Source organism: Eublepharis macularius, chromosome 15 (genome assembly GCF_028583425.1).
Source record: "Eublepharis macularius isolate TG4126 chromosome 15, MPM_Emac_v1.0, whole genome shotgun sequence".
Taxonomy (NCBI): domain Eukaryota; kingdom Metazoa; phylum Chordata; class Lepidosauria; order Squamata; family Eublepharidae; genus Eublepharis; species Eublepharis macularius.
Window position 1 is genome coordinate 55,812,629 of NC_072804.1, and position 27,841 is coordinate 55,840,469.

Sequence of the window (27,841 nt, forward strand, 5' to 3'; positions counted from 1 at the left end):
CTGAGAGCCTGTGACTGGCGTCAGGACACTCAGCTTCCATGGCAGAGCAGGGATTCGAACCCGGGTGTCCCAGATTCTAGTCCGTCCGTCTCCGACCACTACACCATGCTGTCTCTCCTCTCCCCCATGCTCCAGCTTCTGTAGAAGTGTCAGTCTTTCAGGTATCACAAGACTCCTCCAGTCTGAAGAAGTGAGCCATGACTGTCGAAAGCTCACACGCAGAAAATCTTGCTGGTCTCGAAGGTGCCCCTGGACTCAGACCCCGCTGTTCTACTGCAGCCCACCCACCTAAAACTATGCATGGCACACTATTTTCGCTGCAGTTCCCCATCGCTCTGGTTCGACCGCTTATGGCTAAGCCTGGAAAAGCGGCGCGAGTTTTCGGGTCGCACAGAGCTCTTGGACGTGAAGGCAGCACTCCTCGTTTGGAGCCCAAACGCCGCGCCCGGCACCTGCGCAAGGAACAGGAGGGGCGCGCCCTGGCGCAGGGGGGCGGCGTGGCGGGCAGCCGGCGGAACGCGCGGCCACTGGGCGGCCTCTGCCGAGCGCGCCGCCTCCGCCCGCCCAGCCCCGGAGGGCCGCGGCCGCCTCGCCGGCTCATTCGCGGGGCCAGGTGGCGGGGCGCGGGCTGGGGCTGGCCACTCCCCCGGCGCGCAGGAGGCGAGGCCGGCCGGGCCAGGCGAGGGGCTGCGGGCGCCGCGCTCGGGAGGCGCCGCCAGGCCGGAGGAGGCGCGCGGGGCCGGGCTGGGCAGGTGGCCGGCCGGCCGGCGGGCGGGCGAGACAATGAGGCCGGGCTCGGGGGGCGCCCTCGGCCTCCTGCTGCCGCCGCCGCTGCTGCTGCTGCTCCTGGCGCGGCCCCAGGTGAGTCCCGCTGCCCGCTGCTCCCCGGCCGGGCCGGGCGGCTTCCCGGGCGGGATCGGGGGCTGCGCGCTGCGGGCGGGCGGGATCGGGGGCCCGGGCTTGGCGGGGCGGGCCGGCGGGGCCGGCGCAGGCTGCGGGGCGCTCCCCGGCGGCTCCCCGGCGGCAGCTGCAGCTCCGCGCGCCCGTGGCGGAGGCGCCTTCCCGGCCGGCCGGGGGCCTCGGCCGAGGGCTGGGTCTCCTCAGGGCAGCGGGCGAGCAGCAGCCCCGCTCGGGAGGGGACTGGGGAGCCCCGGGAGAGAGCACGAGGGGCTGCGGGGGGCCCCGATCCGCCTTCTGCCCCGGGAGGGAGGTGGCAGCGGAGCCGCCGAGGCGCAGCAGGGCTTCCCGGTAGCTTGGGCCCCGGGGCAGGGCGGGCGGGGGGCTGCCCAGAATTGCCCCCAGTGCCCGTGCCCGGCCTTTGTTGTCCCTTGCCCGGCGCTTCCCGCTTTGGGGCACGGAGCGAAGGGGACTGGCTGGGGGGGGCGTCTTTGGAGCCTCCCTGCAAAGCGTCGCCCCCCCCCCCCGCCGCGTGGGGATTGCAGAGGCGGGAGGGGGGCGGCCCTGCCAGGGAGGGGGGCCGGGACCCTCTTCGGACCGGAGACTTGGCAGGGATGCCCCGGGAAGCCTCACATCTGGCCAGAGGGAAAGCGGCCAGAACTCCCTGAGAACTGGCAAGCGCCAGGCGAACAGCGGAGCAGAGGTGAAACCCTGCATTAGATCATCCCAGGAACGCCCTGGATCCCTTGGGGAAGGTGGATTTCCTGGGGTGGGGTGGGGGTAGCCAAGCCCGCTTCCCAAAATGGGGGGGGGGGGAGGTGAGGAAAATCCACTCCTCCACGCCTGTGCTGTGCATCTATTTGTCTTGCACTCCCTTTTTGCCCCCAAGGGTTTGGGGGCTCTGGAAACTGCAACTGCAAGACGTGCCAGCTGCAAGACATGAAACTTGCATGGTTTGTGCTGGAGCCCTGCACTGGCGAAGGATGTTCAGAGACACAAAAACACAACACAGAAATGTGTGTGTGTGTGACTGTGTGTGTAGGCTCAAGTCAGCACCTTCTGACTTCAGAGCCCTTCCCTCTCTTGTCAGGTGTACATTGGTTACTCTGATTGGCACATGCACTCTGCGCAAGGTCAGAGGCCCTCTTGAGGAACTCGACATGCATAGATGTTATTTGAGCCCTACTATGCAGCGCAGATTCTGGGCCAAAGTTCATTCGGATTAGTCAATAGCCAGGCATAGGACATGATTTTAACTTCTGTTGTGTACGGTCCCAGGTTCGAATTCAGAAAGATCAACGTGAAAAAAAGTAGAAGCTTCAAATAAATGTCTGCTGGGTCCAATAGCATCTAAAAGACCAATGAGATTCCCAAGGTATGAGCTACAGAGAGTCAAAGCTCCCTTTGTCAGATAACACTTTGACCCTTGAAAGCTCGTGCCTTGGGAATCTAGTTGGCCTTTTAGGAGCTATCGGACTCGGATCTTGCTCTTTGGCTGCAGACCAACACGGCTGCCCACCTGAAACAATCTTCAAATATGTACATTTGTGAGCGTGTGTGCTTCCAGTGACCGACAGAAGATATTGGAGTGAGTGGGTGGGGCAGGGCTGGTTCCGGATATTTGGTTGCCCCGAGGCAGGGACTCCCATGACCTCCTTCTGCATCTCTATGACGCGGGACCAGCCGGGAATGCTTCTGCTGCCCGGAGCAGCCTCTTGGGTGGCTTGGATGGAGAGCCGGCTGTGCTGGGCCCGATCCAGCAGGGGAATTTCATACTGTCCTCCTGGGGAGAGGCAGAGCCTGGCTGGGCTTTCAGGGAGCATTTCTCAGGCTCTGTGCCATGCTCTCCCCTCTGACTTCTGTCTCTCTCCAGGGCTTGGAAGCAGCGGGCACCTTTGAGCTTCAGATCCGTTTGGTCCGCAACGAGAAAGGGTTGCTGGCGGACGGTCGGTGCTGCCGGGGAGGCCTGGAGCCGCCATGCCCTGTGACGGACCAATGCCGGACCTTCTTCCGGGTCTGCCTCAAGGAATATCAACTGCGGGCACTCCCTGGAGGACCCTGTGTGCTTGGCACTGCCACGACACCGGTTCTCGGCGGCAATGACTTCTCAACCAGTCACAGGAAAGGCTTGGACTCTGCCAACGAGATGGTGATTCGTTTTGATTTTGCCTGGCCGGTAAGGCCCACTGGGTTCTCGCCTTGGCGAGTGGGGGGTGGGCAGCAGGGTCAGGAAATTTCTAGCCAGGGAATTGCACTCTCTGACTTGGGCACCCTGCACATGCCCAGAGGCACAGGGAGGGGCCACAGTTTACCGGCAAAGCGCTTCACTTGAGTGCAGAAGGAGGTTGTCTAGTCTGACCTCCTACTCTGTTCCGGGATACACAGTCACAGCAGGCCTTGGGGTTCTCATTAAAAGGATCTTGGCGTCCTAGTGCTGAAGAAGTGGTTTCTCTTTCTGAGACCTTAGAAATCCTCTGCGAGTCAGAACAGACAATCGAAAAGAGTCCAGTAGCACCTTTAAGACTAACCAACTTTACTGTCGCATAAGCTTTCGAGAATCACAGTTCTCTTCGTCAGAGAATAGACAATGTAGAGCAAGAGGCATCAGTTGTCCAACTCGATATAAGTTTTAGGCTTGAATCAACGGCTTTATGCAAGCTTCCACGCTTTGCAAGATGTTTTCTGATGCTGCGTAATGCCTGAGGAAGCTTTCAGGGAAACCTGAAAGTTTGCATCATTCTGCCACAGATTAAAATCCGTTTTCTCTCCAAAGCCGCTGACCTACTCTTGGGGGTGGTGACGGCACTGCGAGGGAGGCAGTCGTCTGAAATCGGAGAGGGCATTTCTCTCCTGAGAGAGCCCCAGGTGCTCTTGTGTGGGGGGGGCGGAATGAGGTGGGAACCAGCTGGACTTTGCTTACGGTCTCTTCCCCCCAGGGGAGCTGAGGCAGCTGTGAAATCTTGCCCTGTCTATAAACTGGGCTCCTGCACTAACCGACTGTTTAATGATTTATTGATCTCTGTCCCTTGGATCCAGGCACCCCTCCCTCCCGGGCCAGAGAGACAGAGGCGGGCGTCTGTTTGTGTGTGCTTCTCTGATTCTAATTAATTGGATGTGTGATGGCAGGGTCTCAGATGGGGAACTGCAGGAGAGAACCCCTCTTTGCCTCCCCCCCCCACCTTCACATTTGCAGGAGGTGGAAAGCAGCGAGCTGGTTTTCAGGTCCCGAGCGTAAGCCTCTTACTCCTTCCAGTGTTGCGCGAAGGAGAGACTTGCGCCTGGCCCTCGTACACGATGACAGCACCACGAAGGAACTCTTCCAGGCAACGCGTCTAGCCACTCTTGTTCTTGCAGCTGCTGGGGGCGGGGGGGGGGAGCAAAATCCTTCCATCTTTTCTCTCTCCCCACTTTTTGCCCTTTCAGGTTTTTGCAAGGGGCGGAATATGGGTTGGCTCTGTCCCTCAGTAGCTCTAATTGACGCGTCCCGTTTAAACCTCTCTCCCCCTTTTTATACGTGTGTGCTTAATTTCCAGACGAAAGGAATACCAAAACTCTGGCACGCCATATTAAGGGTGGGCACTTTGCATGTGCTCAGAAGCACTCTTCTTTAAGTTCAATGACTTTTGCTGTAGAGTTCTGCTCTCGGGATTGGGTCCTGGGTTTTTCATCCAGCGCCTCCTGACTTGAATTAATTCCCCAGTTTCCGCAGGGGGTGGTACACGGGGGCGGTCTTGGTCCTTTCATAGCCCCTCTGCTGCGGGCCACAATCTCCCCTGCCTCTGCTTAACAGATGAAGTGCATCGCCTGTGTAGTATAGCCGGTACTTTCTGTTTGCTGGGCTGGCAGAATTCACTCTCGCTTCCCAGTCCTGTAGGCACGATCAGCTGTAGAGCTTCCCAGCCGGGGGGTGATTTGGTTCGAACAGACACGCCCAGACATCAGATCTCTTCAGACAGGCCCTGATTCTTGTCTGCTGAGGTTTGCAATAAACCTGCCTGGATTTTGCCCGCTTTGGAACTGGTAGCTGGCATGGTACTGCTATCCGTTTCTCTGCCCCTGGAGCACACCCAGGGAGGAAGGCCTGTTGCAGCCGGCCGTCGTGGCTTGCAGTGGGCTTCGTTGTCGGGCGTGTGGTGGGCAGTGCTGTCCTTGTTTGCCTGGACTCACCTTTTCCCCTCCAGTTGGGGACGAGCAGAGGCATACCATTGCTTAGGGTGCCGCTGCTGCTACTGGCTGAGGAAGGTCCTTATCTTCTGGTCCCCGCCCCAGTAAGTCACTGCCTTTGTTTTGTTCAGAGTTTTGCCTTTGGGGATGCCTTGTTATAATTTTGTTTCTCTTCAGGGCTCCTCTCCCTCTCCAGATTCTCTGGGAGTTTCATATCTGAGTGGAGAATGCTAGATCCTTCCTCCATCTCATACACATGAGACAGAATGCATGCACATTAACTCATGCATGCACGTTAACTCATGCATGCACATTAACTCATGCATGCACGTTAACTCACCAGGTCGCACATGGGCAACCGTTTCATGTGCTGGCAAGGCTCATTTTGAAGCATTGGGTGGCTGTAGGACAGCTGCAATTTCTGAGTGTCTCTCTCAGCTTGCAAGGGAGCCTGCGGCAGATGGAAAGCATGCCGAATGCAGCCCATGGAGCAGAGCGTTCAGGAATTTGTAACTGGGGCAAACCTTGGGGAAGTCACTTGTGGTATGAAGAGGGGCGTGAGGAGGCTGTCCCTAGTTTCTTCTGTGTCATCTTGGAAGACGTTGTTTTGGGAATGTCCAACCTAGGAAAGCTCCATGCTGGCTGCACAGGCATGCTTACTCCATAGACTCCAACTGGTTTGATAGCAAGTTCATTCCCCTGGGTAAAGCTGTAAGAAAAGGGCTTTTTTTCAGCTGGAACGCGGAGGAACGGAGTCCCGGCACCTCTTGAAAGTGGTCACATGGCTGGTGGCCCCCGTGATCTCCAGACAGAGGTGAGTTTAGGTTGCCATGTGACCATTTTTGCCTAGGACTATTTAAACTTTAAAAAACTCCCCCCTTGTTCCAGCAGACCCAAAGTGATGTCATTGTGCGGTCCTGAGTTCCACCACCTCTTTTCCCAGAAAACAGGGCTGGATCGACGGGGGGGGGGGGTAGTCTGCCCCCGGTGCTGCCAAAGAGGGGGTGCCAGGCGCAGTTGCCAGCCCCAAGAGCGCGCTGCCAGCCCCGGGAGCGCGCCTGGAGAAAGGCGAACAGCGCGGGCGGCCTCCCAGCCACCTGCGCTGCCTTTTGCCTTTCCCGCAGGACAAGGGGCGGCTGGCTTGCGGGAAAGGCAAAAGGCAGCGCAGGTGGCTGGGAGGCCGCCCGCGCTGTTCGCCTTTCCCCAGGACAAGGGGCGCGCGGCAAGCCAGCTGCCCCTTGTCCTGCGGGGCAGGTGAATGGCACGGGCAGCCTCCGAGCCACTTGCGCTGCCGCCAGCTCCGTGGCACGCTGGGACAGCCGGCTTGCTGTGTGGGCGGGGGGATGCCCCAGCATGATGATGTCATGGGAGTGACATCATCACACAGCGCCAGGAGCGCACACGCGTACAGCCTGACTATGGTTGCCCTGGGCGCTGGCAACCGTAGATCCGGCCCTGCCAGAAAAAAAGCCCTGTGTAAGAGAAACAAGACATCTTGCCCAGACTAAAACTCACAGGATTCTTGGGGCTGGAGAAGCCAGCTGGTATCAAGGAGTTGGTTGTATGGATGAGCCCTGTCAAATATGGGGCTTGGCAACATCCTGTGTGCCGCAGTGCATGTGAAGAGTGCCACGTCCCCCTGCATAGCTGCCTCTCCTCCCTCTGCGATCTCAAGGGCTGTATATGTTGCGGGGGAGGGGGCCTGGAAATTTCCTTGGTTTGTGAAGCTGATCCTGTGAGCAGTGGAAAAGTGAGCATGTCTAGGGCCCGTACATGATGCGCCCGTCTCTCTCTGGGGATTTCCAGCGCAAGGAGGGCAGGGCTGGGCTGCCACTCTTCTTGTTCCCTCCTCCCCCCAGCTCTCTGTGTTAACTCAGCCCATCCCTCCAGGGGGGTGGGGCAAGCCAGAAGTGAGATCGGCAGATAAATCACTTAATTAAAGGTCTCTCTCCTTAATTGAGGCACAGTCACTTTCCTCTCTGCAGATTGCTGCTCTTTCCTCCCCACATCGCGGAGGCAGGGAACATCTTAATCTTTTGTAGCAGGGCGGGGGGGGGGGCGGGAATGCGTACTGATCACCTCCGCGCACCCTTCTCCCACTGCCTCCGGGAGTGAACTTTTCAGGTACCCCTCTCAAACCAGTAGCCAGTTAGTGCTGTGGTTCCCATACTCTTCCCATGCTTATGTATTCCAGATCCGAGTCCCCGCATTGCGCACACATGCACGCAAGCGGTTACCCTTCTCAAATGAGAAGCACACAGGGGTAGGGGTCTTCCAGGAAACATAGCGTGTTGCAAGGGAGCCCTCCACCCATTCTCTTTCTCTCCTACGTTCTGTCTCTCCGTTCCAGCAAGGTTTTCAGGGCTGTGCTGTTTTATTCTCACAACAACCCTGCAAGGTATGCTGGGCTCCAAAAGAGCGACTGACCCATCCTGGCTCTCTCACATCAGTCCCACTCCATCACGCTGTCTGTCCTTTCTCCCCGCTCCAGGGGCATGTTCAACACCTGCCCATTAACGAGGCCGGTTCCTGGGGCCAGCCCTCGGCCTGCCGTACAAGAGAGAAGCAGGAAAATGTTGCTCCTCTGTCGCTGCTCCGGGGCAGATCTGGCTCTGATTCTGAGAAGCAGTTCTCTCTGTTTGAGGGCTGACCTGCCCGTGTTGATTGAATTTCGCAACCCAGATGTCAGACGTGTAATTTGGCTCCAATAAGAAACTCGGCGCGGCGAGGGGGGCGCCTCCGTCACGGCCACAACTGTGGGAAAGGAGGTTTTACCCTTTGTGCACTTCCTGTGAGTTGTTTCCACAACTGAACCCCTCCCTCCCTCCAATTTAAACGTCAGCAGAGCCCGCTACATGGTTTGGAGTCTGGTCTGCCGTTTCAGGGATTGGGCCGGTAATTTGGAAGTAGGGAAATCCTCTTTCTGTGTTTGAAATGTGCGAGAATTTCTGCAAGTCCTGTTAGGCTCAAGCACAGGCGGTTTGTGGCAAGAATTAAAATGCACGTGATATATTTATATTATTAAACACTGGGTGGGTCCTGCCAAGCTTTAAATCAAGTCATGGTACCTGATGGGTGGAACCTGATTGGGGGTGCCAACCTGGCCATCTTGGAAAGGGTTGGGCTATTCAGACTCCTCAACCAGCATCTGGGGAGAATAAAATGTCCTCCTCGATACACAAGCTGGCCCTCCCTGGTTGGTTGACTTGCATCGACGCTACACAAGGGACTGGCAGAGCTGCTGAAACAATAATTTCCTGAACTGATTTTGTTGGTGTGGGAGAGCTTTCAGGCTTTGGGTTTATATTGCAGTACAATTGGCCATACAGAAAATGTTGTTTTGCTTTGTAAAGTCTCGACTATTTTACCTCTTTTGTGTGTCATTCATAGAGCACCGTGTTAATTTGCAAAGTGTTTTATTAAATGTGTGTGTGTGTGCTTTCCAAATTCTCCTGTGAGGCAGGTAACTGTTTGTCCCATTTCACAGGTGGTAGAACTGAGGTTGTGGGAGAGAATGATGTTCTCAAGGCATACATGGAGTACAGAGGAAGAATTTGAACCACGGGCTTCCTGGGAATCATTTGGCTCTTAGTTACGATGGTTATGCGTTTATTCTAAATTAGTTGAATGCCACACACTCAAAACATCTCCAAGGTAGCTGACAACAGTTGTGAAAACAACTTTGACTTCTAGATAGCTTTCTTGCTCCCCTGAGGGCATCTGATGTGATTTACTGTCCAAAGGTATAAACAACAAACAGTAAAAAAAAATCTGCAACCCAATCCATCATAAAACATGGGTCAAATCAAGGCAGTCAAAAGAGGAGAGCTGATAGGATAGCTCCCTTCTGGGTGGAGGGAATTGCACGATGTGGGGGCAGTTGCAGAGAAGGCCCCGCTGCAGGGCCGGTTTTTGCAGAAACACCCCGCCCCTCGATCTGGATGGTTGGGCAGCCCATACGGGCAAAAGCAGCGCAAATGTTTTGGGCTTATGCTAGTTAGGGCTCTGAAGGTTAAATTAGTATTCTGAGCATTCAGTGGAAACCACACTAAAAACCAGCAGCCTAAAATCAAAGGGAACAGCAGTAAAATCATTATGAGCAGAAAGGGAGGTGACGCCTTAAAAACCAGCCACATTCCATCAAACCCTCAGTAAGAGCCCCTGGAAAGACGAAAGACTGATGTGTTTTCTTTCTTTGCTGCATTTCTATACTACTTTTGCTCGTCGCCCAGAGCGGTTATTCTTAAGCCAACACTTTGGAGTAGCCGATTTCCTTGGGGCCGTTTGCATGTATAGGATTCTCCAAAGTGGGGAAGGGATCCCCAAGATAGGTTTGCATTTGGAGGTTCAGGCTGGCTTTCAGATCGGCTTCTCTTGCTCATTGGAACCCATGGTGAACGCCACCCCTGTAGGTCCGATCCAGTTCAGATATGAACTTTTCTGTAAACAAGCAAAGGGTAGAGGCGTCTGCAGGATTTCTCTACAAGCTGGTCTTCCAGGGAGAGGTGGGGGGGGGGAAGCGTGGGGCGAGGTTGCCTCTGGCTTTCCTTTGTTTCTCTACTGCCAAAGTCGGATCTTTGTGTGGGAAGCAGGAATTTGTGAGAATTGCTAGGTACTCTTCCCAGCCTCTGGGGGGGAAGTGGCATCTGGAAGCCCGGAAAGTTGTGGATGAATCCCAGCTCTCCTGGCTTGTTGTTGGGTCATACTTAAGAGTAATGGTTTCGTTGCAGATCCGGAGGAGCTAGCCATGTTAGTCTGTAGTTGCAGAATAGTAAAAAGTTCAGTAGCACCTTAAAGACCAACCAGCTTTATTGAGGCATAAGCTTTCGAGAACCACAGCTCTCTTCTGACGATGCATCTGACGAAGAGAGCTGTGGTTCTCAAAAGCTTATGCCTCAATAAAGTTGGTTTTGTTGCAGCGATTCAAAGTAGCCATGAAGATCTTCCGGGCAGGCCGGTCTCTTTGTGCCCCACACCTTCTGCAATACGATGCAGCGGCCATAAGGGGGAAAGGCACTTCTGCACCGGCCCCCTGCTCGCTAGATACTTGCCTGGCACCAAGCCTTGCCAGTTTTCAGGAGCTGGGCTGAAATATTTCTATTCTCTAAGATTTTTTACCGACAGTTTTTTTGTGGGGCAATGGTTACAGGGGTTGTCGACAGGAGTTTTAACTGCGGTTGGAGCTGCCACTGGGTTATTTAAATAACTGTTAAGAATTGACTGGTTTTAAAAAGATTTATATTGTGCTGTATTTTCTTTTTAAATGGAGTGAAACGCTTTACTTTTGTTCCTGCAAGAATCTCTGTATTGTTGTGAATGAGGGCACTGGGGGAGGGGCAGTCCTCTGCTCCCGAATCCTGCCTTCCACTTCACGTGCCTCGGTTTCCCTCTGTAAATGGGATGCGATTGTGTCTCCCCCCTCCCCAATCTGAGCAGCTCAGCTTCTCACCCCAGTTCCCCAGCCCATCTGCTGACCAGAGCTTTTCAGCTGGGTGACTGTGTTGGTCTGTAGTAGAAGGGCAAGATTCGGGTTCAGTAGCACCTTAAAGATCAACTAGATTTCTAGCGTATGAGCGAGAGCTTTGACTCTCGAAAGCTCATACGCTGGAGATCTAGTTGGTCTTTAAGGTGCTACTGGATTCGAAGCTTGACAGGAGCCTGTTCCCTTCACTGCTGCGTCTTTGTCCTCAGCCTCTGGGGCTTGCTGCCCGTTCTGGCCTGAAAACGGTCTTCTCTCTCACCTTCTGCCTCCTTTCTCCTAGCGCTCCTACTCACTGGTTCTGGAAGCCTGGGACGCGGCCAACATCTCTGACATCACCAGCCAAGGTAAGGATCTATCCTCTGCCGGAGCCATGGAAAAACCCCAGGCTTGGGCAAAGTGAGCGTTGTGTACTTCTGGAACATGTTCGGTGAGGTCAGGTGATGGAAGCCCTTGGGCCAAATCCGGTTGCCAATCCAGGAGCAATGGAGGGGTGTGGAGGAATGCTGTTTGCTACCAAGCCAGCTAGCGCATGGACTTCCGTTGGACGAGTCAGTGCTTATTCCCGTACAACAGGGTGTCAAACCGGGCTCCCAGAAAAGCTTCATGACGTGCCAGGCCCTGCAAAGAACACATTCTTCCATCGCTTCTTCATTTCTTTCAACTCCCACTGGCTCAGGCCTTTCTTCTTCTTCGCCCTCTGTGTGTTCCTTCCTCTCTTTCTCTTGCTGCAAGTGACTTTTGTTTTGATGGGAACTTGTATAGGGTTTCGTGTCTTCTCCGAAAAGGTACCCCGTTAGAGGACAAACCTTGAATGGCAGCAATGCGCCTGAGATGAAAGGTCAGGTTCATAGATATGGGGCTGAGCGCATGAGCAAGGCATTATGGAGAAGCTTGTGTAATGGATTCCCACCCCAAAGAAGGGGGTTAGAGAGATGCCGTGCTTTCTCCAAGGGTCCACTTTGGGGGAACAGGATGAGGGGGGGACACCATTCCTGTCCTGGGAGGTCTCAGAGGAGATTTCAGTGCATTTAATGCAACAGTTAATGTTGCAATGAAGAGACAGTTTTCCTTTCTCCTTTAAATCTGAGGGACTTTCTAGGGTCTTCACATTTCGAGACATCTATGAAAACCTGGGGGGCAGTGAGGTTTTCCAGCCCTGTCCACTCACACCATTGGCATGGACTGGCCCAGAGAACAATCTCTGCCCATCTTCCATTGCAATAGGTTTGCAAGTTTGCAAGAACCATTTATTTCCCTGCAGCCTGTGCTTATTTATTTATTATTTATTTCGATTTTTATTCTGCCCTCCCCGCTTTTCAGCAGGCTCAGGGCGGATTACGTTCAATAAAAAAACACTACAATAAAACTTACATTTTAACCATTTAAAACAGGAATAATAAAAACAGTGTAATACAAATATTTAAAAAGATGCAAGATAGCAGCAAGAGGCTGTCATTCTGCCACCCAACCATCACTTTGAAAACTAGATGGTGGACGCCTCTAGTAGGGAGGGACCCGATCTCTGTTCGGCTGGTGGAGGCCCGGCTCAGCCTCAACCATACGCTTGGCGGAACATCTCTGTTTTAAGGCCTGGTGGAAGGAAAGTAGGTCCTGCCGGGCCCTGGTCTCATTAGACAGAGTGTTCCACCAGGTTGGAGCCAGGACCGAAAAGGCCTTGATTCTGGTTAGTGCCAGGTGGGCCTCCCTGGGACCAGAGATCACCAATAGTTGTTCACAGGGCTTTTTTTCTGGGAAAAGAGGTGGTGGAACTCAGTGGGTTGCCAGCACAGGGGGCAACTCTTGGCGGGAGGTGTTGCCGCTGGTACCACATGCGCACGTGCAAAGTGCGCACACGCTCCCAGGACCGCACAATGATGTCACTTTGGGTCAGCTGGAACAAGGGGAGAGTTTTTAAAAGTTTAAATCGCCCTCGGTGAAATAATCACATGGCTGGTGGCCCCGCCCCCTGAGCTCCAGGGGGCATGGCCACCAGCCATGTGTCCATTTTCAAGAGGTTCCGGAACTCCGTTCCACCACGTTCCAGCTGAAAAAAAGCCCTGGTTGTTTATCACCTGATCAGAGCATCCTCTGGGGCACATATGGGGAAAGCCGGTCCTGCAGATACGCTGGTCCCAGTCCACATAGGGCTTCATAATTTAGTACCAAAACCTTGAATCTGATTCGATACTCTAGTGTTGCCAGAGTCTGCCCTGCTAAAGGCCTAATTCCTAACTTTAATCGTATCCGGGGGGTGGGCATAGGGCTTCATGCTCACCTCATCATGCTCAATATAATCATGCACTGCCTCTGAAAGGGGAGAAGATTATCCCGGGGTGTGTCTAGTTTAGGACTGGCGCTGGATTCGATATTGACCATGCATTTGCTAGTATGCTCTGACAGAGTCTTGGTTAACTTTGCTGTTTCTACGCCTTTCGTCTATTGCTTATGGTGGTTGCATCTCTTCAAGCTGGGGAATTCTTGCAGGTGCTCAGGCCTGGACCTCGGGTTGGGTGTGTGTGTGTGTGTGTGTGTGTGAGAGAGAGAGAGAGAGAGAGAGAGAGAGAGAGAGAGAGAGAGAGAGAGAGAGAGAGAGGTTTGTGGAAGAGTGAGGGGAGGGGGGGAGGATGTTTTCTCAAGGGCAATTCCAGTCCCCCCCATGCCTGGTTTGTGGTTTTTCCATCTCGTGCTTGAGAGTTAAGAAAAATGTCTTTTTGTGGGGCAGGGGTTGCATTTGGAGCTCCTGCAAATATTCTTGGGTTCCTATCTCTACAGTCATGAATATAGAAAGCTGCCTTGCGCTATCTGCCTCCCCCTGGCCTGCCCCACTTCAGCTCTGTCTGCTCCCAGAGAGAGAAAGGCCTTCCCCCACATCTGGGAGATTGAGGCTGGAACCTTCGGTAGGGAAAGCCACCGAGCTGCCTGTGGGCTGCGGCCCCTCTGCTTTCCCAAAGTGGCCTTCTGACAGACCTAGCTAAGGACTAGGGCTATAAAACTGGAGTAAGAAAGAGAGCTTATAAGCATGTGCAGAGTGTCTTGTCCTTTTGCCCATGCTTCTACGGGAGCAGAGTGGAAAGCTTTGGTTGCTGATACATAACTGCTGTCTTATGCCCGGCCCACCAACTTGTCTAGTCCCTCGCATCGGCTTCTTTGCAAGGCTGGTCCGAGCACGCGGCATTGAAGTTGGCTTCAGCCCCTGCGCCTCTCTAGTTAGAACCCTGCCGGCTGACGTTGTGCATAACCGTTGCCTGCCTTTGCACTCTCCATTTGCAGGAGCCGGGCAGTTGATGGAGAGGGTGACTCGTTCGGGCATGTTGAATCCTGGGGAGGGCTGGGAAGACTTGAAGCACCACGGCCACAGCACCTTGCTGGAGTACCGCGTGCGAGTGCGCTGCCGGGACCACTACTATGGGCCGGCTTGCAACCTCCTGTGCCGGCCCCGTGACGATTTCTTTGGGCATCACAGCTGCGACTCCGCCGGCAGCAAAGTCTGCCTGGACGGCTGGACGGGAGACAAGTGCACACAGGGTATGTCCTGGGGTATCTGGATGGCACGGGTTGAGGAAGGAGGGGCTGCTCTGGGGGAGGGGAACAAAACCCAGGAGCCCTGCCATTCACTCCACAGCCTCAGCTGCACCATGCTGCCTCCCACCAGTGGCTGCAGCCCGATTTCTCTTGTTGCCTGCGCACCCAGGTGAATACTTGCAGCCCTCTGCTCACCTGCTTCATCTCTTTTAGGGTGGCCTCCTGGGAGGTGGCTCCTCTTACTACACCCATTTGCTCTGGGTGGGGTGGAGAAGGGTGCTGCTGGAGTTGGGAGGGGGCAGACCCTCTTGATGGCATCTTGGCAAGAGCCCCTGCAAGCTGGAGTTGGCGCTGCCCCGAATGCTCTGCTCTCATGCACGTAACCTCCACCTGGGTGCTCGAAATAGAATCCAGGGCTCCTCTCTTTATACTCCTGCCTCTTTTCTGACTCCCTTTGGAACTGGCAACAGAGCAGTGGCAGAGAAGGGGAAGGAAGAGCCCGTTAGGGAAGCGCGACTTCTGAGCCCCCTTCACTGATCCAAAGGTAATGGACTCACGTGGACTCTTCTTGACGGTTTCTTGTAGCTATTTGCAGCCAAGGGTGTCACGAAACGCATGGGTTTTGCGAGGAGCCCAACGAATGCAGGTAAGAGGGGCTGGGTGTGGCAGGGAGGGACCCCATAGCTGTGGATAAGGTGGGCTTGCAAGCTCTCTGGCAGAGTCCACATCATGCCTGTGCATCATGCGGCATCTCGCTCGGCTTGTCCTCTGTATACGGGAGCGATAAAGAGGCAGTAGCAGCCGCGTTTTCGTTGTTCGTCACAGCTGTATAACCAAACTGGGAACTGCTGTTTGTTTATCTTTGTCCTCTCGGCCTCTTGCGCCCGGCCAAGCCCGCTCTTTTGGCTGCGGAGACTGAACAAAACAAAAGCTATGAAAATAGGCAATGCCCAATCACGACATCCTAAAAACCAGCACATCAGCATCAGCTGAGTAAAAACAGGACGGAACACAAAAGGTCTTCAAATCAGAAGCAGGAAATGGATTTAAGCAAATGCATTGCGATAAAGAGGGCAGCATAAATATGTCTAGCAAGGATAGAATCTGAGAGGGCAGACAGTGCCGCGAAAGTGATGGTACACAGCAGGTAAGGGAGCGGGAAAGATTGTAGGTCAGGCACAGGTTGCAATTGAGTATTTGCCCTTCTCCTCATTTAGAATAATCATAGGGTTGGAAGGGACCTCCAAGGTCATCTAGCCCAACCCCCCCTGCACAATGCAGGCAATTCACAACTACCTCCCCTTCCCCACATGCTCCATGCCCAGAAGGTGGCAAAAAAAAAATCCCTGAGTTTTTGAAGCTGGCCCTCCTTTCTTTTTTGGAGATTCTTTTTTGGTATTCGTGTCGTGTAATCTGCTTTTCCCCCTATGCGCGTATTGAGCAAGGGAAACAGGAGAGCAACCAGACAGACGATGCTACTTTTCACAGTAGCGCCAGATTTACAGCACCCTCATGGAGCAGCCAGCTTCGGAATTTGCTGGCTCCGTGGCATGCTCTGTTCAAAAACGCCAAACTGTTTCGGTCTTGCCTTCCCCTCCAGTGCCTTCTGAGGAAGCATCTGTAGCTATTCAGCTCAGCCAAAGGTTAGGGGAAAGGTCACCGCTATGCTTGATGGTTGTGGCCAGAAGATGTTTTTTTTTTTTTAATGAGCATTGTTAGCCGGTGGCTACTAGTATGTGGATTGCAGGAAAGGTCACTGCGTTACTTGAAGGCTGTAACGTTCCTCCTTTGATGTTCCCAAGGTATATTGCATCTACAGTGGTCTCTGTGTAAAGGGGGAAAGGAGTCCAGAACCCGTGTGAGTGCGCACGCGCAGACACACTACTAGATTACTGAAATTGCATTATTTCTTGCTTTCTTGTTTTCCCCCCCGCAGAGAAACCACTCTTGGGGCAGATCCTGACAAGTGGCAGCCCATCAGCTTTTCTCAGCTGCAGTAAAGGATGAGCCCAGCCCAGCTGGGAGTTGAGGGGAGGGTTCGGCTGCCAGCCAGGGCAATGAAGTCACTGCCAGATCCCTGGGCCAGTACAGAGGGCGAGTGAGGAAATGGGGTTATGAGGCTGCCCAGGTGTGGTTGGAGGATAGCCTGGCAAGGGTCAGAGACCTGGATAGGGTTGGGACTCAGAAATCCCAGCGATGCGAAATAGGCCTGGAGGAGAAAGGAGCCCCCATGTCCTGTGGCCCGTTCAGAGGCACTGGTAGGTCAGGCTTGCATTCCTAGCTGTGGGCATCTGATCAGGGTCTGGAATTAAAACTCAGGCCACTCCCCAAAGAGGTTGTAGGAGAAAAAAGAATTATGCACCTTAACTCTCCAGAAAATTAACCTCCATGTTGTTCTGCATGGATCACTAATCTGCTGTCTGACTGGAAAAGTGATACATGCAGAGATGCAGCAGGCAGCCTCCTCCGGAAGGCGAGTAATTATCCTGCAGATTTGGATTGGTTCTCTCAGTCATTTCTGTCTTGCCCAGAATGGCCCAACCCTAGTGGAGGCTGATAGAATGGAGGCAAGACCCAACCAGGGAATCATGCAGAGACATAACAGGCAGCCACCTCTATGCAAGGGTTATGTGAGCTCGCTGGAGCCTTAAATTATTTAGTTAGTTTCTTCCAACACAGTTTCTTAACTGCTGTATTAGACTGTGAGCTTGATGTACAGCCCCTAACACTTTACGTTGATCAATATTCCTAATTCTTACATTATCTCTAATTAGAATGAGGGGGCATTGGCGTTGGGGGCTCATAGCTCCTGCTCCTAACCTTTCTGCTGCATCAGCACTGAGCTCTTCCTCCCCGTCCCAGGTGCCATTACGGGTGGACAGGCCCTCTCTGTGATGAATGCATCCTCTTCCCGGGCTGTGTCCATGGGAGCTGCACCGAACCCTGGAAATGCGATTGTGAAACCAACTGGGGGGGCCTCTTGTGCGACAAAAGTGAGTTCCCTGCGTGGAGCATGCTCAAAAGAACGCAGCTTTGCAGCCTGGGGGAACTGGCTGATCTAGAGTTTCCCTGGCTGCTGCCTCCCAAAAAACATGAACCCCCCTGATTTGTTGGCCATGGGGGCTGCCGAGAGCGGAGGAAACATTGTGCTTTCTCTCCCAGATCTGAATTATTGTGGTTCCCACCGGCCGTGCAAAAACGGGGGCACGTGCGCCAACAAGGAGCCAGATGAATACGAATGTCTCTGTCCAGAGGGGTTCCATGGCCGGAACTGCGAGAACGGTAAGCAAAGGGCGCTGGCCGGAGAGAGGACTGTTCTGTCCCGGTATGCTGCATAAAGTAAGTCGTGTCCCTCTCTCACCGGGAATACCACCTGCTGTTGCAGAAGGTGGCAGGTGGCAGATTTCCAAGAGCGTAGTGGATTGAATGCCAGCGTTAGACCACAGAAACCGGGGCTTAATTTCTGGCTTGGTTGTGAACTGCACTCAGTGAACTTAACTGGCTACCAGCTCTCAGCCCAGCCTTCCATGCAGAGTGGTTTTTGAGGATAAATCATAGAATCATAAAATCACAGGGTTGGAAGGGAACTCTAGGGTCATCTAGTCCAACCCCCTGCAAAATGCAGGAAATTCCCAAATACCTCCCCCCACCCACCCACGATGACCCTTACTCCATGCCCAGAAGATGGCAAAACTCTGTCAGGATCCCTAGCCAAACTGGTCTGGGGAAAATTGCTACCTGTCCCCAAGGTGGCGCTTGGCCTTACCCTGGGCATGTAAGAAGGGGCCTCGAGAACTAAGCCCTGATGTAACCCTTCCTGCCCTCTCTCTCATGATCTGCCCAGGTTCACACAATCAGCATTGCTGTCAGGTGGCCATCTAAGCCTCTGCTTAAAAGCCTCCAAAAAAGGAGGAAGTAAGTAAATAAGGCAACGCCCCCCCCATCCTACCTCATAAGCCACCTTTTTGCAGAAGAGCAGGGCACAAAGGAAGAAAGAATAAAATGGGAAGAGTTTCCAGAATATTTCCATGGGAACCCTGAAAATAATGGCCGCAAGGGGTTTGCTCTGCTTGTGCATTGGAGCCGCCTCGGCTACTGAAGAGACCAGTTGCATTTTACAGGAGTGAATCTTGGGTTTGGAAACCAGAAGCTGCCCAGATTCCACCCCACCACCACCACCCCCTTTCCATCTCCAGTGTATCTGTGAACTTTCGTCCTTTGAAAGAGAAGCCTCTCTCTTTCCTCCGCTCTGCCAAACTGTTTTCTCAGCTGTGCGATGTGGGTGACTGGAAATGAGGCGTTGCTCTGTTGGGAGAGGAGGCAGAAAGAGTCCAGGCCCTGCTGTAGGAGGGGAAGTGGGTCATGGGGAGAATGAGGTGCGGACGAAGGCAGGCCGCCCGGGTTCTCTTTCCAGCTCTGGTCAGGAAGAGGGGTGGAGTATTTGGAGGGGGGGGAACTGGGTGGTATAACCTGGCTGCTTTTCTCAACTTGGGAAGAAGAGGCAGGTTTCGTAATTAAAAAGAGACTGAGTGATGTTCTTAGAGTCATCTAAAAACAGATTTGGAAAGAACCACCCACCTAGTTGTTTGCCCCTGAATATTAAGTCCCCTGCAGATGGCCAAACAAAGCTCTTTGGGGCCAACAGGTTAGCGAGCATCTTTTGGGGCCTCTGACTTCTGTGGACAACTTTTTGCAAGGCTAACACACACATCCTTTCGTTTTGGTATCGCCTGGCTCCAGCTCTCCTTCCGCTACCTGTAGCTGAATTCATCTGCCCTTCAGAGCTATGTTCAAACGGTGGGACATGCCTCCAAAGTCCATCTGGCTTCCACTGTGTCTGTCCCCCAGGATGGAGCGGAGAGACATGTCAGGATGGTAAGAGGTTTCCAGCTCGAGAGTGCTCCGGATGGGGGGGCGGGGGGGGGAGAAAGGGGGAAATGTGTGTGGTTCTCCTGCTCTTTGGAGGCTTCCCCACAATTGTGTTATTTTGGAAGCAGAAGTGGCGGAATTAGAACTTGGGGAGGTTAGTTCCAGGTGTGTAGCCGAGTTGGTCTGCCGTAGAAGTGCAAGATTTGGGGTCCAGTAGCACCTGAAAGATCAACTCAATTTCCAAAGTATGAGCTTTTGAGAGTATCTGAGGAAGGGAACTTTGACTCTCAAAAGCTCATATCCTGGAAATCTAGTTGATCTCTAAGGTGCTATTGGACTCGGGGAAGGTTTTCATCCGGCCCTCCAGTGGTGTAACAGTGCAGGGCATTAGCATGAAGGACAGCAGCTTCAGCTAGCGGGGTTCTGCTCCCGAAAGATTGTTAAGCACTCGAGGGCTGTTAAAAGCAGCAGAATGGCCACATCTGGGACTTGACCTGGTCTGGGAAGGCTCCGTGTTAGACTCCAGAGGCGCTCGAAATGGAAAGAGTTGCCGTCAGACATGGAGCCTTCCCAAGCGGACTAAGACCTCAGCCTGAAATACTTGACCTGAGAACTGGCTGCACTTCAGGCATCTTCCGCAAATGAGAGAGTTTTCCATTTGCTTTCCATGTTACAAATATAAAACATCATACCTTGCGAAAAACTTAAATTTTGTATATGCTCCAAGCCTGGGGGAAGACATGGGGATGTTAGCACTCTGATTGGTTTGGGAAATGAATTAAAGGTGTTCCAACATGGACAGGTATGGGGGAAGGGGAATATTGTGTGAGGCTACCGGGGAAGGGGGGTGCACAAGCAATCCAGTTGGCAGAATTTGAAATTGTGACATTTAAACAGTAGGATGAGTTTTCCTCTAGGGTTTCAAAGCGTGTTCAGAGGAAGGATGGTTAGAAAAGGCTCCAATCCAGATTCAAACACTGAAACGTTTAAGTTCCATCCAAAAATGGGGTGGGGCAGGCTTAAATGCCAAGGTTTCAGGTATCAGGACTTGAGTTTCAAATCTTGTTGAGTTTTGTTGGCTTTCAAAGGGTGGCACAGGGCCAATTCCAGACGACTAACCGGAAGGCGCTGCACGCCGCCATGTTCCGGATCGCGACGGGGAAAACGCGAAATATCGCGTTTTCTCACGCGAGTTTGGCGCGACGTCGCGCTAAACTCGTGTAAAAAAACGCAATGTTTCGCGTTTTCCCCATCGGAATCGGCCCAGGTGATACAGAAAGTGTGCTGAAACGGGGGGGGGGGGGTCTTTGGAAATTCTCAAACTCTTTCGGGGGGGGGGGGAGACTCTAAAAGACACACCAGGGAGGAAAGTGGTTGACATTGATGTCAGAAGTATCAGCCACGCAAATCTCTTGAAAATACTCTTTTTAAAAACCCCTCTCCCCATTGCTGAACCAAGTTCTAAGCACAACCCATCTTCTGCTGCCCCCTAGAGGTAACCGGCTGTCTTTCGGAGCCCTGCAGTCATGGTGGGATTTGCCAGAGTATTTCAGGAGACTTCAGGTGCCACTGCCCGCCCCAGTGGACAGGGAAGACTTGCCAGATCGGTGAGACATCTGCCTTTTGTGCATGCCGTTTTGTGGCCTGGGACACCCTCCAGTCCCCGGGTCTGATTTTCCCTCCAGTTTCTTACTCTCATGCTCTCTCCGTCCTGTTTCCTAGCATTTTCAGGATGACGCAGCTGCTAGAATGTTTTTGCTCATTCTATTACCTCCAGATCCACCAGTGCTCGGAAGGGAAGCTTGTAGGCAAAACACTTTTTAGATCCCCGTAGCTATGTTTGTGTTTGGTGTTGGGTAAGGATTTTCTGAGTGACTATAATGATTAGATTTTCTAGGCTTTCCCAAGCTGGCTAGAGTCTGCGTGGGGTTTCTGGCAAAATTCAGATTCTGTGTTCTCTCTTGAGTACACCAGTGACTGCCGGATGGAATTCTCCATTGCCTCGAGATGTGGCAACAGCCACTGTTGGAGGTGGTTTTAGAAACAGGAAATTGCAGATAATAGGTAAACGGGGGATTTGCTGAGATTATTGATTGGTTACATGTCTGTTCTGCCCTTTGTCCAAGGAGCTCTGGGTGGGTGCACAGAGCGATCCCTTTCAATTTTATCGTCACAATAACCCTGTGAAGCGGTTGGGTGAAGTGTGTGTGAGACAGGCCTGGCCAAAGGTCTCCCAGTGAGTTTCATGACAGAATAAGGCTTTGCACCCCATTCTCCCAGAGCCGGGTCGGACACTCTGACCACTAGCTCACACTGCCTGTCCACTCAGGTAGGTAAAATGGAATCTCTATATTCAGAGGCAGTTTATCTCAAAGCACCAAGTCACGGGGATAGGATTGAAGGGTCTTTTCTTGCACGCTGCCTACAAGCGTTGGACCGCACCTTTGACCTGATCTGACCAGTTGCTGCTTCTCTTCTGATTTTCAGATGTGAACGAATGCCAGGCGAGGCCCTGCCTTCATGCCCGGGGGTGTAAAAACCTCATCGGGGGCTATTTCTGTGATTGCCTGGAAGGCTGGAGCGGACCAAACTGCAAAATCAGTAAGAGGGTGGACCCTGTTTGGGTTGTGGTATGCATTCAATGGTTGGGGGGTAAATCTGAAGTTGACACAGATAGGTGAAGGCTTTGGTCACTGAAACTCCACAGTTTAATCAGTGACTTCTGTATGTATTTATTTATTTATTTATTTATTTATTTATTTATTTATTTATTTATTTATTTTCGATTTTTATTCCGCCCTCCCCACATTTCCAGCAGGCTCAGGGCGGATTACAAGATGCATAAAGGTTAAAATATATAAAACAATTATTATAATTAACGATTCTAAAAACATCTCATTTACACAATTAAAATACAATTATAAATTATAAATATCAGCATAGTGGCACAGAAGTTAAGGGTCGCACTCAGTGGGACTGGGGAGCTCTTCTTCCAGTCAGAATAGTCAGTGCTGGCTTAGAACAGTCCCGTGTTCAGACTTGGCATAAAGCTACTCATCGTGTCTCTAAAATTTTGCAAGCTTTAGAGTTGCGCAGAGCTCTTCTTCAAGCAGTTCAGTAACTTGCTGCCCTTCACAACACAGTTACTACGATTAGTGATACCACCCACTTTAAGACTCTGAGGGTAACTCTCCTGCTTTCTTTTCTCCTCCTCCCTCCTCGATAGGAGACCACACGTGCCAGAGAGGATGCCAGAATGGAGGCACTTGCCAGGTAGATTTGTGCATTGGCTTGTCTACAGAATCGGGAATCTGAGATTGTTATCACAGGCTTGGTGCCAACCCAGATTTTCAGGGTGCTGCCAGGCCTTGTTGACTTTGTGGCAGCCTCGGGATCCTGTCTGTACACTACACCGGTATACTGAGCTGCGTCTTTGCCAGTCCCTTTGCCCACTGAAGCCCTTCCTTCCAAAATATCCTCCCATTTTTAACTCTGCGCAATCTCTGTTCTCATCTCTCTCTTCCCCAACAGGTGAAAAATGGCAGGCACAGTTGCTCTTGCCTGGCAGGGTACACAGGTGTGGAGTGCGAGACAGAGCTGGGCGCCTGTGCCAGCGCCCCCTGCTTGCATGGAGGACAATGCCAGGAGAAGGGAAACATGACCTTCCAATGCACTTGCTCTCCAGGCCACAGTGGCGACCGCTGTGAGGTAACTATCCCCTTGGTCATGAATCATCTATTCTGAAGGGTAGCTAGATCAAAGCACCTCCTGAATTCCCGACAAGTCCAAGGGAATGCTAGGCAATGCTGTGTGTATATTTCACCATTTTCTGTCCCGTTGTGTGCTTATTCTTGCATGCAAGTTTCTGGTCCTCAAGAGGTTGAAAGTACTGGTGATGCTAAAATCTTGGCAGCTGTGTGTGTGATTGGGTTCAGTCGCCTGCAGACACTGGGTGGGTCTTCAGTGCCAGGCCTTTGCCCCTTCCCAGCTGAAACCGAGCAAATTGCGCTTATGCATGCAAAGGTGCTTGTCTTGCGCAACGTTTTACAAGCTGAAGGGTATTTTTAATGTGCGCACAGCCCTGCCTTTAGGGAACAGAGGAGAGCCGAGGACCAAAAACTTCCTGCGTTACGCAATCTGTCCTTTCTGCTTATGATGACGTCTGGTGAACATCTTCTGGCAACCGGCAATATTTCTGCCCCACCTGACGTCCATCTGTGTCTCTCCTTTTTGATTTAGCAGGTCTCTGTGGATTTCTGCTCCCCAAACCCTTGCCCTGAAGGTGCTTCCTGCCTGGGTGGAAAAGGCAGCTATATCTGTACCTGCCCAGAGGGCGCCACGTGCCAGAAATTTCAGGACCCTTGCCCGGAAGGGGTGTGTCCAGGTGGGTACCATCAGTTGGATGGAGCCTGTGTTGGGCCTAAGGTAACTCAGTCGGGAGGCCGTGTCTGAGGCTGCTGTTGCAACAGGTTCCTTGGAATAGCTTCTCTTGTGTTCCTGGCTCTGAATTGAATCTCACTGTGCTCCTGACAGCCCTGATTTTCATTTATGGCTCTCATCTGCTGAAACCTGATGGCTGCTGTGCCCAACAGCAGCCACGCCGATAGCCCCGGAAGCATTAAATTCTTTCAGATGCCTTGTGCTCCCTTCTCTTTGTATGTGGTAGTTAGGAAATGAGCTGTCTCCCGGTATCCATAGGTCAGAGCTCTGTAGCACTGGAAAGCCCAGTGCTCAGATAAGTGATGAAACTCTTAAAGCCCCCTTAATCCAGGTGCTCAAACACCACTGAAACTTTCTCAGTGGCTCAGGAGCCACACGTGGTTCTTTTCGCCACTGGTCTCCAGTGTAGCACCTGCCTCATGTTTCAGGAAAGTGGACCAGGCCCTTGTCCAATGGGGCTTGTGGTCGGTGGCTGGTTCCCATCTTGAAACAGGCACTGCCAGAGGAATGGGCGAGCTGCATGCTGCCTTGAGATGCAGAATTCTGCCAGGGATAGAATTAAATGCGCCTCTTGTAGTTGAAGGTAATTGAGAATGTGGCTCACTGTGAACTACAGAGCGCATTCCGCTGTCCTAAATAGAACCAGAAGATGGACTTATTTATTCATTGGTTGATTTGATTTGATTTATGCCCCGCCCTCCCCACAAATGGGCTCAGAGCACCTCGCCACATCTCACACCAAGGTCTGAAGTTCTCTGTGAAGTATTGCTTTGGGGTTTTGTCGGTGCTTTTTTTTGCCTAAAGAAAGAGGTGCCATAACTCGTGATGTCCAAATGATGCTCAAGAGGTGCTGCTGAAACTCAATAAAGAGTTGCCGTAACTCCATTCCCGGGCATTTCCCCTGAAGAAACAGCCCTGGTTTTTGTAAGAAGTGTGGGCTCTTCCTTCCATTATCTGAGCAGGAAAACGCAAATGCCACCCTAGCTGTTTCATGAATTGATTCTTCTTTGTTGTTACGATTCCGTTTTCAGAAGTTAATACATGTTGAGTGATTGGAGGGAAAAGCTACCTAGGTGGGGCTTCTAGCCCAGAGGGATGGGGTGTTGGCAGGAGGAGGGGGATCAGCTGAGAGGAGAAGGGTGAAGGAGAGGACGTGGCAGCTTCTACAGCGTGCCGTAGTCTGGCCGTGAAGCATTTCGGGGGCAGAGGGATTGGTCTGTGGTCTTTCATGCTCGCACATCTCTCTTCCAGGGGGCACGAACATGATCCTCTTGTATACCGTGTTGCCATTGGCTCTGCTCCTCGTCTTGGTGATTCCCGTCTCAGCACTCCTCACGCTGTGGATCCACCGCAAATCCCGACAGGCCCCTGCGGTGCCACAGGATCCTGCCGCCAACAACAGTCTGCAGCCTGACGCCGTTCATCTCATCCGCAACATCACCCACGGCGATGCCGAGATGGGGCCGAGGGAGCCTGGGACGGTGGCCAAAGCAGGGCTGCCCCCAGCCGTACGTCCCTCTTGCGGCGTCCCAAAGACAGACCTCTCCAATGAGGAGAGGGCCAAACTGAACCGGCTGAACGTCCCCCCAGACTTGCCACAGCCATTGCTCTGACCCAGCGAGGAGGACGGTAGAGCGTCTGAAAAGGGGGCATGGGAAGCTTCTCCTTCAGCACTGGGATTGGGGCCTTTGGAGCGCAGCGTGCCCCAGCGATGTAAGGGCTGAGCCCCCCCAATGCACCTTACTGGCCTGTCAAGCCTTTTATAACAAGGTCTCTCTCTCAATGTCTGCAGAGTTATCGATTGTGGTTCTGATCCAAAGGGGATGGCTAGCTTCTGAAATTGCCCCCTTAGGGTAGCGCTGACCCGGATCTGTGGAGTGTCATGCATGGCCAGGCCGAAGTTCAACAGGCCAGGTTGTTGAGTGATCTCTGATGGACAATTGAGGAAATGGTTTCTGTGGGCGTGGGGAGCCCCTTTCTGACTTCTGAATGTGGATTGGTAAAGCACTGTGGAAGCTGGGAAGAACTGAACCCCCCTTCCCCACTTCCTTCTCAGGACTGAGTGGCTGGAGGACCAGAGATGGGTTTCAGCTTCCAGAAAAAGAAGGGGAGAATATTGAATGTTGAATCCCAAATATGTTGCACGGCAGTAGGGAGGGAGGTATTGTGGAGAGAGGCAGTGAACGCCTCGCAGTGTGCCAAATAAGGCAACAATTGTGTTGCAGCCATCTGGGCCGCTTCTCTGTCTCCAAGAGAGGACAGGCTGATCACCCACAAAAGCTCACATGAAGGGTAATATCAATTGGGGCTGTCCCCCAATCTTCTTCCCCAGCATCTAGCAATTGGAGGTATCGTGCCTCTGGACATGGAAGTTCCATTTTAAAAGTGCCATCACTAACCGTCACCGTTAGGCCTCTTTCATTCATTTGGGTCTGCCAAAGCCAACTCCTGGAACGGAGCTGTCTGCTCATTGCCAACCCTAAAGGCAAAGGTGGGATGCAGAATAGCAGCATCTCTAGCAGTGGAGATTGACAATAGAGGGGGCAGAGGGGGCTGCCTTTGCCCCTTGTCAGCCAACGGTCAAATCGTTTTCCAACGGCTATCCTTGAGAGCATAAAATGAATAAAACTAAATGGGCAAGAACAGTGTCTGTGTGACACTCGGACGGGGCTTCTCAAGCTTGGCCTGACCCCCCAAGCCACTGTGGTGGTCTGCTGGCTCTTGAATCCGAACGGCCCCTTTTGTGCAAAAGGGGGCTGTCCCGGCAGCAGAAAGCCACGCCCAGATAACACACCAGCTGCGCAGGAAGCAGCTAACGGGCAAGTGTGGGAAATGAAAAAAGGTGCAAAGGTGGGAAGGGAGGCCCAGTCGTTTCTCGGGGATGCTTCGATGTTCCAGATTGTGGGTGTTTGGAATAGCGGACTGCGTTTCTGTTGCCGAATGGGCAATCCAGGACCGCCAGGGGTGACTGCAAGAGGGGAAAGGCAGTACGCCCTCTGCCCTCGCTTGGCCCCGTTTCGGACCACTTGCCGCAACAGGTGTGAAGTGTATCAACTTCCCTCGCCACCTGAATATGTATCAGAGCGACTCTGCAATTCTCTCTGGTCCTGTCCCCACCATCGGTTCGGTTTCAAAGGAGACGTGGGGAAAAGGTGCTTGAAAAAGGCGACTTGGAGAGGCAGGACCTTCGGTTTCCTTGCTCCAAAGAGGCCTACTGGCAACTCCCACTGCTGCAAATGGTCCTTTGTCCAAGCCGTTCTCTAATTCTGGGTGGGCGAACAGAGGACAAACTGGACCTCTTACGGGGGGCAGACTGTTTTCGCAAACGGGCTGCCTGCCCATTGTCAATTCTGACTCCAGGCTTAATCTTATACCCGGCGCTCTTGATTGTTCACAAATCACTCCAAAGGAAATTTATTCCACAAATCTTAATTGGATCTGAGAACAGTTTTGGAAGAGTGGGGAAGGATAAGCAAAGGGCAAGGATACCAAATGGAATGTATTTAAATTGTAATATACTGTAAAGTTTTCTTCATAGCGTTTGATTTCTGGATACCTTTTGATTATTACTAATCTTTTGTATCAGGGTGCGGTTGATGAACCACGAGTAAATATTTTGTTTGCCTCAGTTGTGACTGTGATGCGTCATTTGATGCTGGCAGGAACCATCAGAGGGTAGTTCAGTTTGAGCCAAAATTAGACATTGTTCAAAACGTGGCCAGAGGCCAGGTAGAACCTTATTGGCCTCTTCTGTCACATGACCTCTGTTGATCCAGTAGCTGCAGTACCACCTCTGGACACTCACCGTGGTGGTGCTGAAGAGCAGACGAAGATTAGGCGCCAACAAACAAGAGGGCACCACGCCCAGGATTCCACCATTGGGTCTTTGGTTGGAGATTCCTGGCACCTTGCTGGCTGTGCAGCCCTTGCGTCCTTAAGAGTGCTTCCCTTTGGGAATGTTTTGACCCCTCAAACTGTTGTGCCCACTACCCACCCACACTGTGAGATCATTATTGGGTAGCAAATATATCAATCTGCATAACACTTTCCAGGGTAACACATGGAGAAAAATATCACAGGCCTCTCCCTCTCCTAGGAGTATTTTATAGCACAGCCCCTCTGTTTAGGGTTTATATCTAGCCTCCTGACCTTGTCTGGAAGGGGAAACCATCAGGTCAGACACTGGAAGTGCGTCTGCTAAGCATGTCTAATTGTGCCCTCTCTTTGGGTTTGCAAATGAGCTTTCTCACCCAGCTGCTATCCATACAAGTTGGTCGTATGACGGCTTAAGCAGGTGATCTCTCTTGTGCATGCCACTGAAATGGGCGAGGGGTGTACGTGGAGAGGGAGAATGTCAGGCACAGTTCCAGCAGCATCCTTAACTCTTGTGCGACCCATTGTTAAGAGCGATCTCTGTGCATACCTAGGAGTTGAGTGCGTGCGAACCAGAATCCTCAATATGGCAGG

The 27,841-nt window shown here is 52.6% G+C and overlaps 1 protein-coding gene across 2 annotated transcripts; it reads left to right on the forward strand.

Annotated features, from left to right (window-relative positions):
- Nucleotides 1-686: 686 nt before the first annotated feature.
- LOC129343614 (protein jagged-1-like) lies at nt 687-27,002 on the forward strand. Of its 2 annotated transcripts, none has more exons than XM_054999923.1 (14): nt 687-861; nt 2,771-3,073; nt 10,824-10,887; nt 13,814-14,068; nt 14,651-14,711; nt 16,928-17,058; nt 17,228-17,347; nt 18,806-18,940; nt 20,428-20,541; nt 21,422-21,535; nt 22,161-22,207; nt 22,466-22,642; nt 23,174-23,318; nt 24,626-27,002. In XM_054999923.1, the coding sequence occupies exons 1-14, from the start codon at nt 784-786 to the stop codon at nt 24,985-24,987; spliced, it is 2,106 nt and encodes a 701-aa protein (XP_054855898.1). In that variant the 5' UTR covers nt 687-783; the 3' UTR covers nt 24,988-27,002. The 2 variants fall into 2 exon arrangements, with proteins under 2 accessions (XP_054855898.1, XP_054855899.1); XM_054999924.1 differs by having other exon boundaries at nt 23,177-23,318.
- The last annotated feature ends 839 nt before the right edge of the window (nt 27,003-27,841 follow it).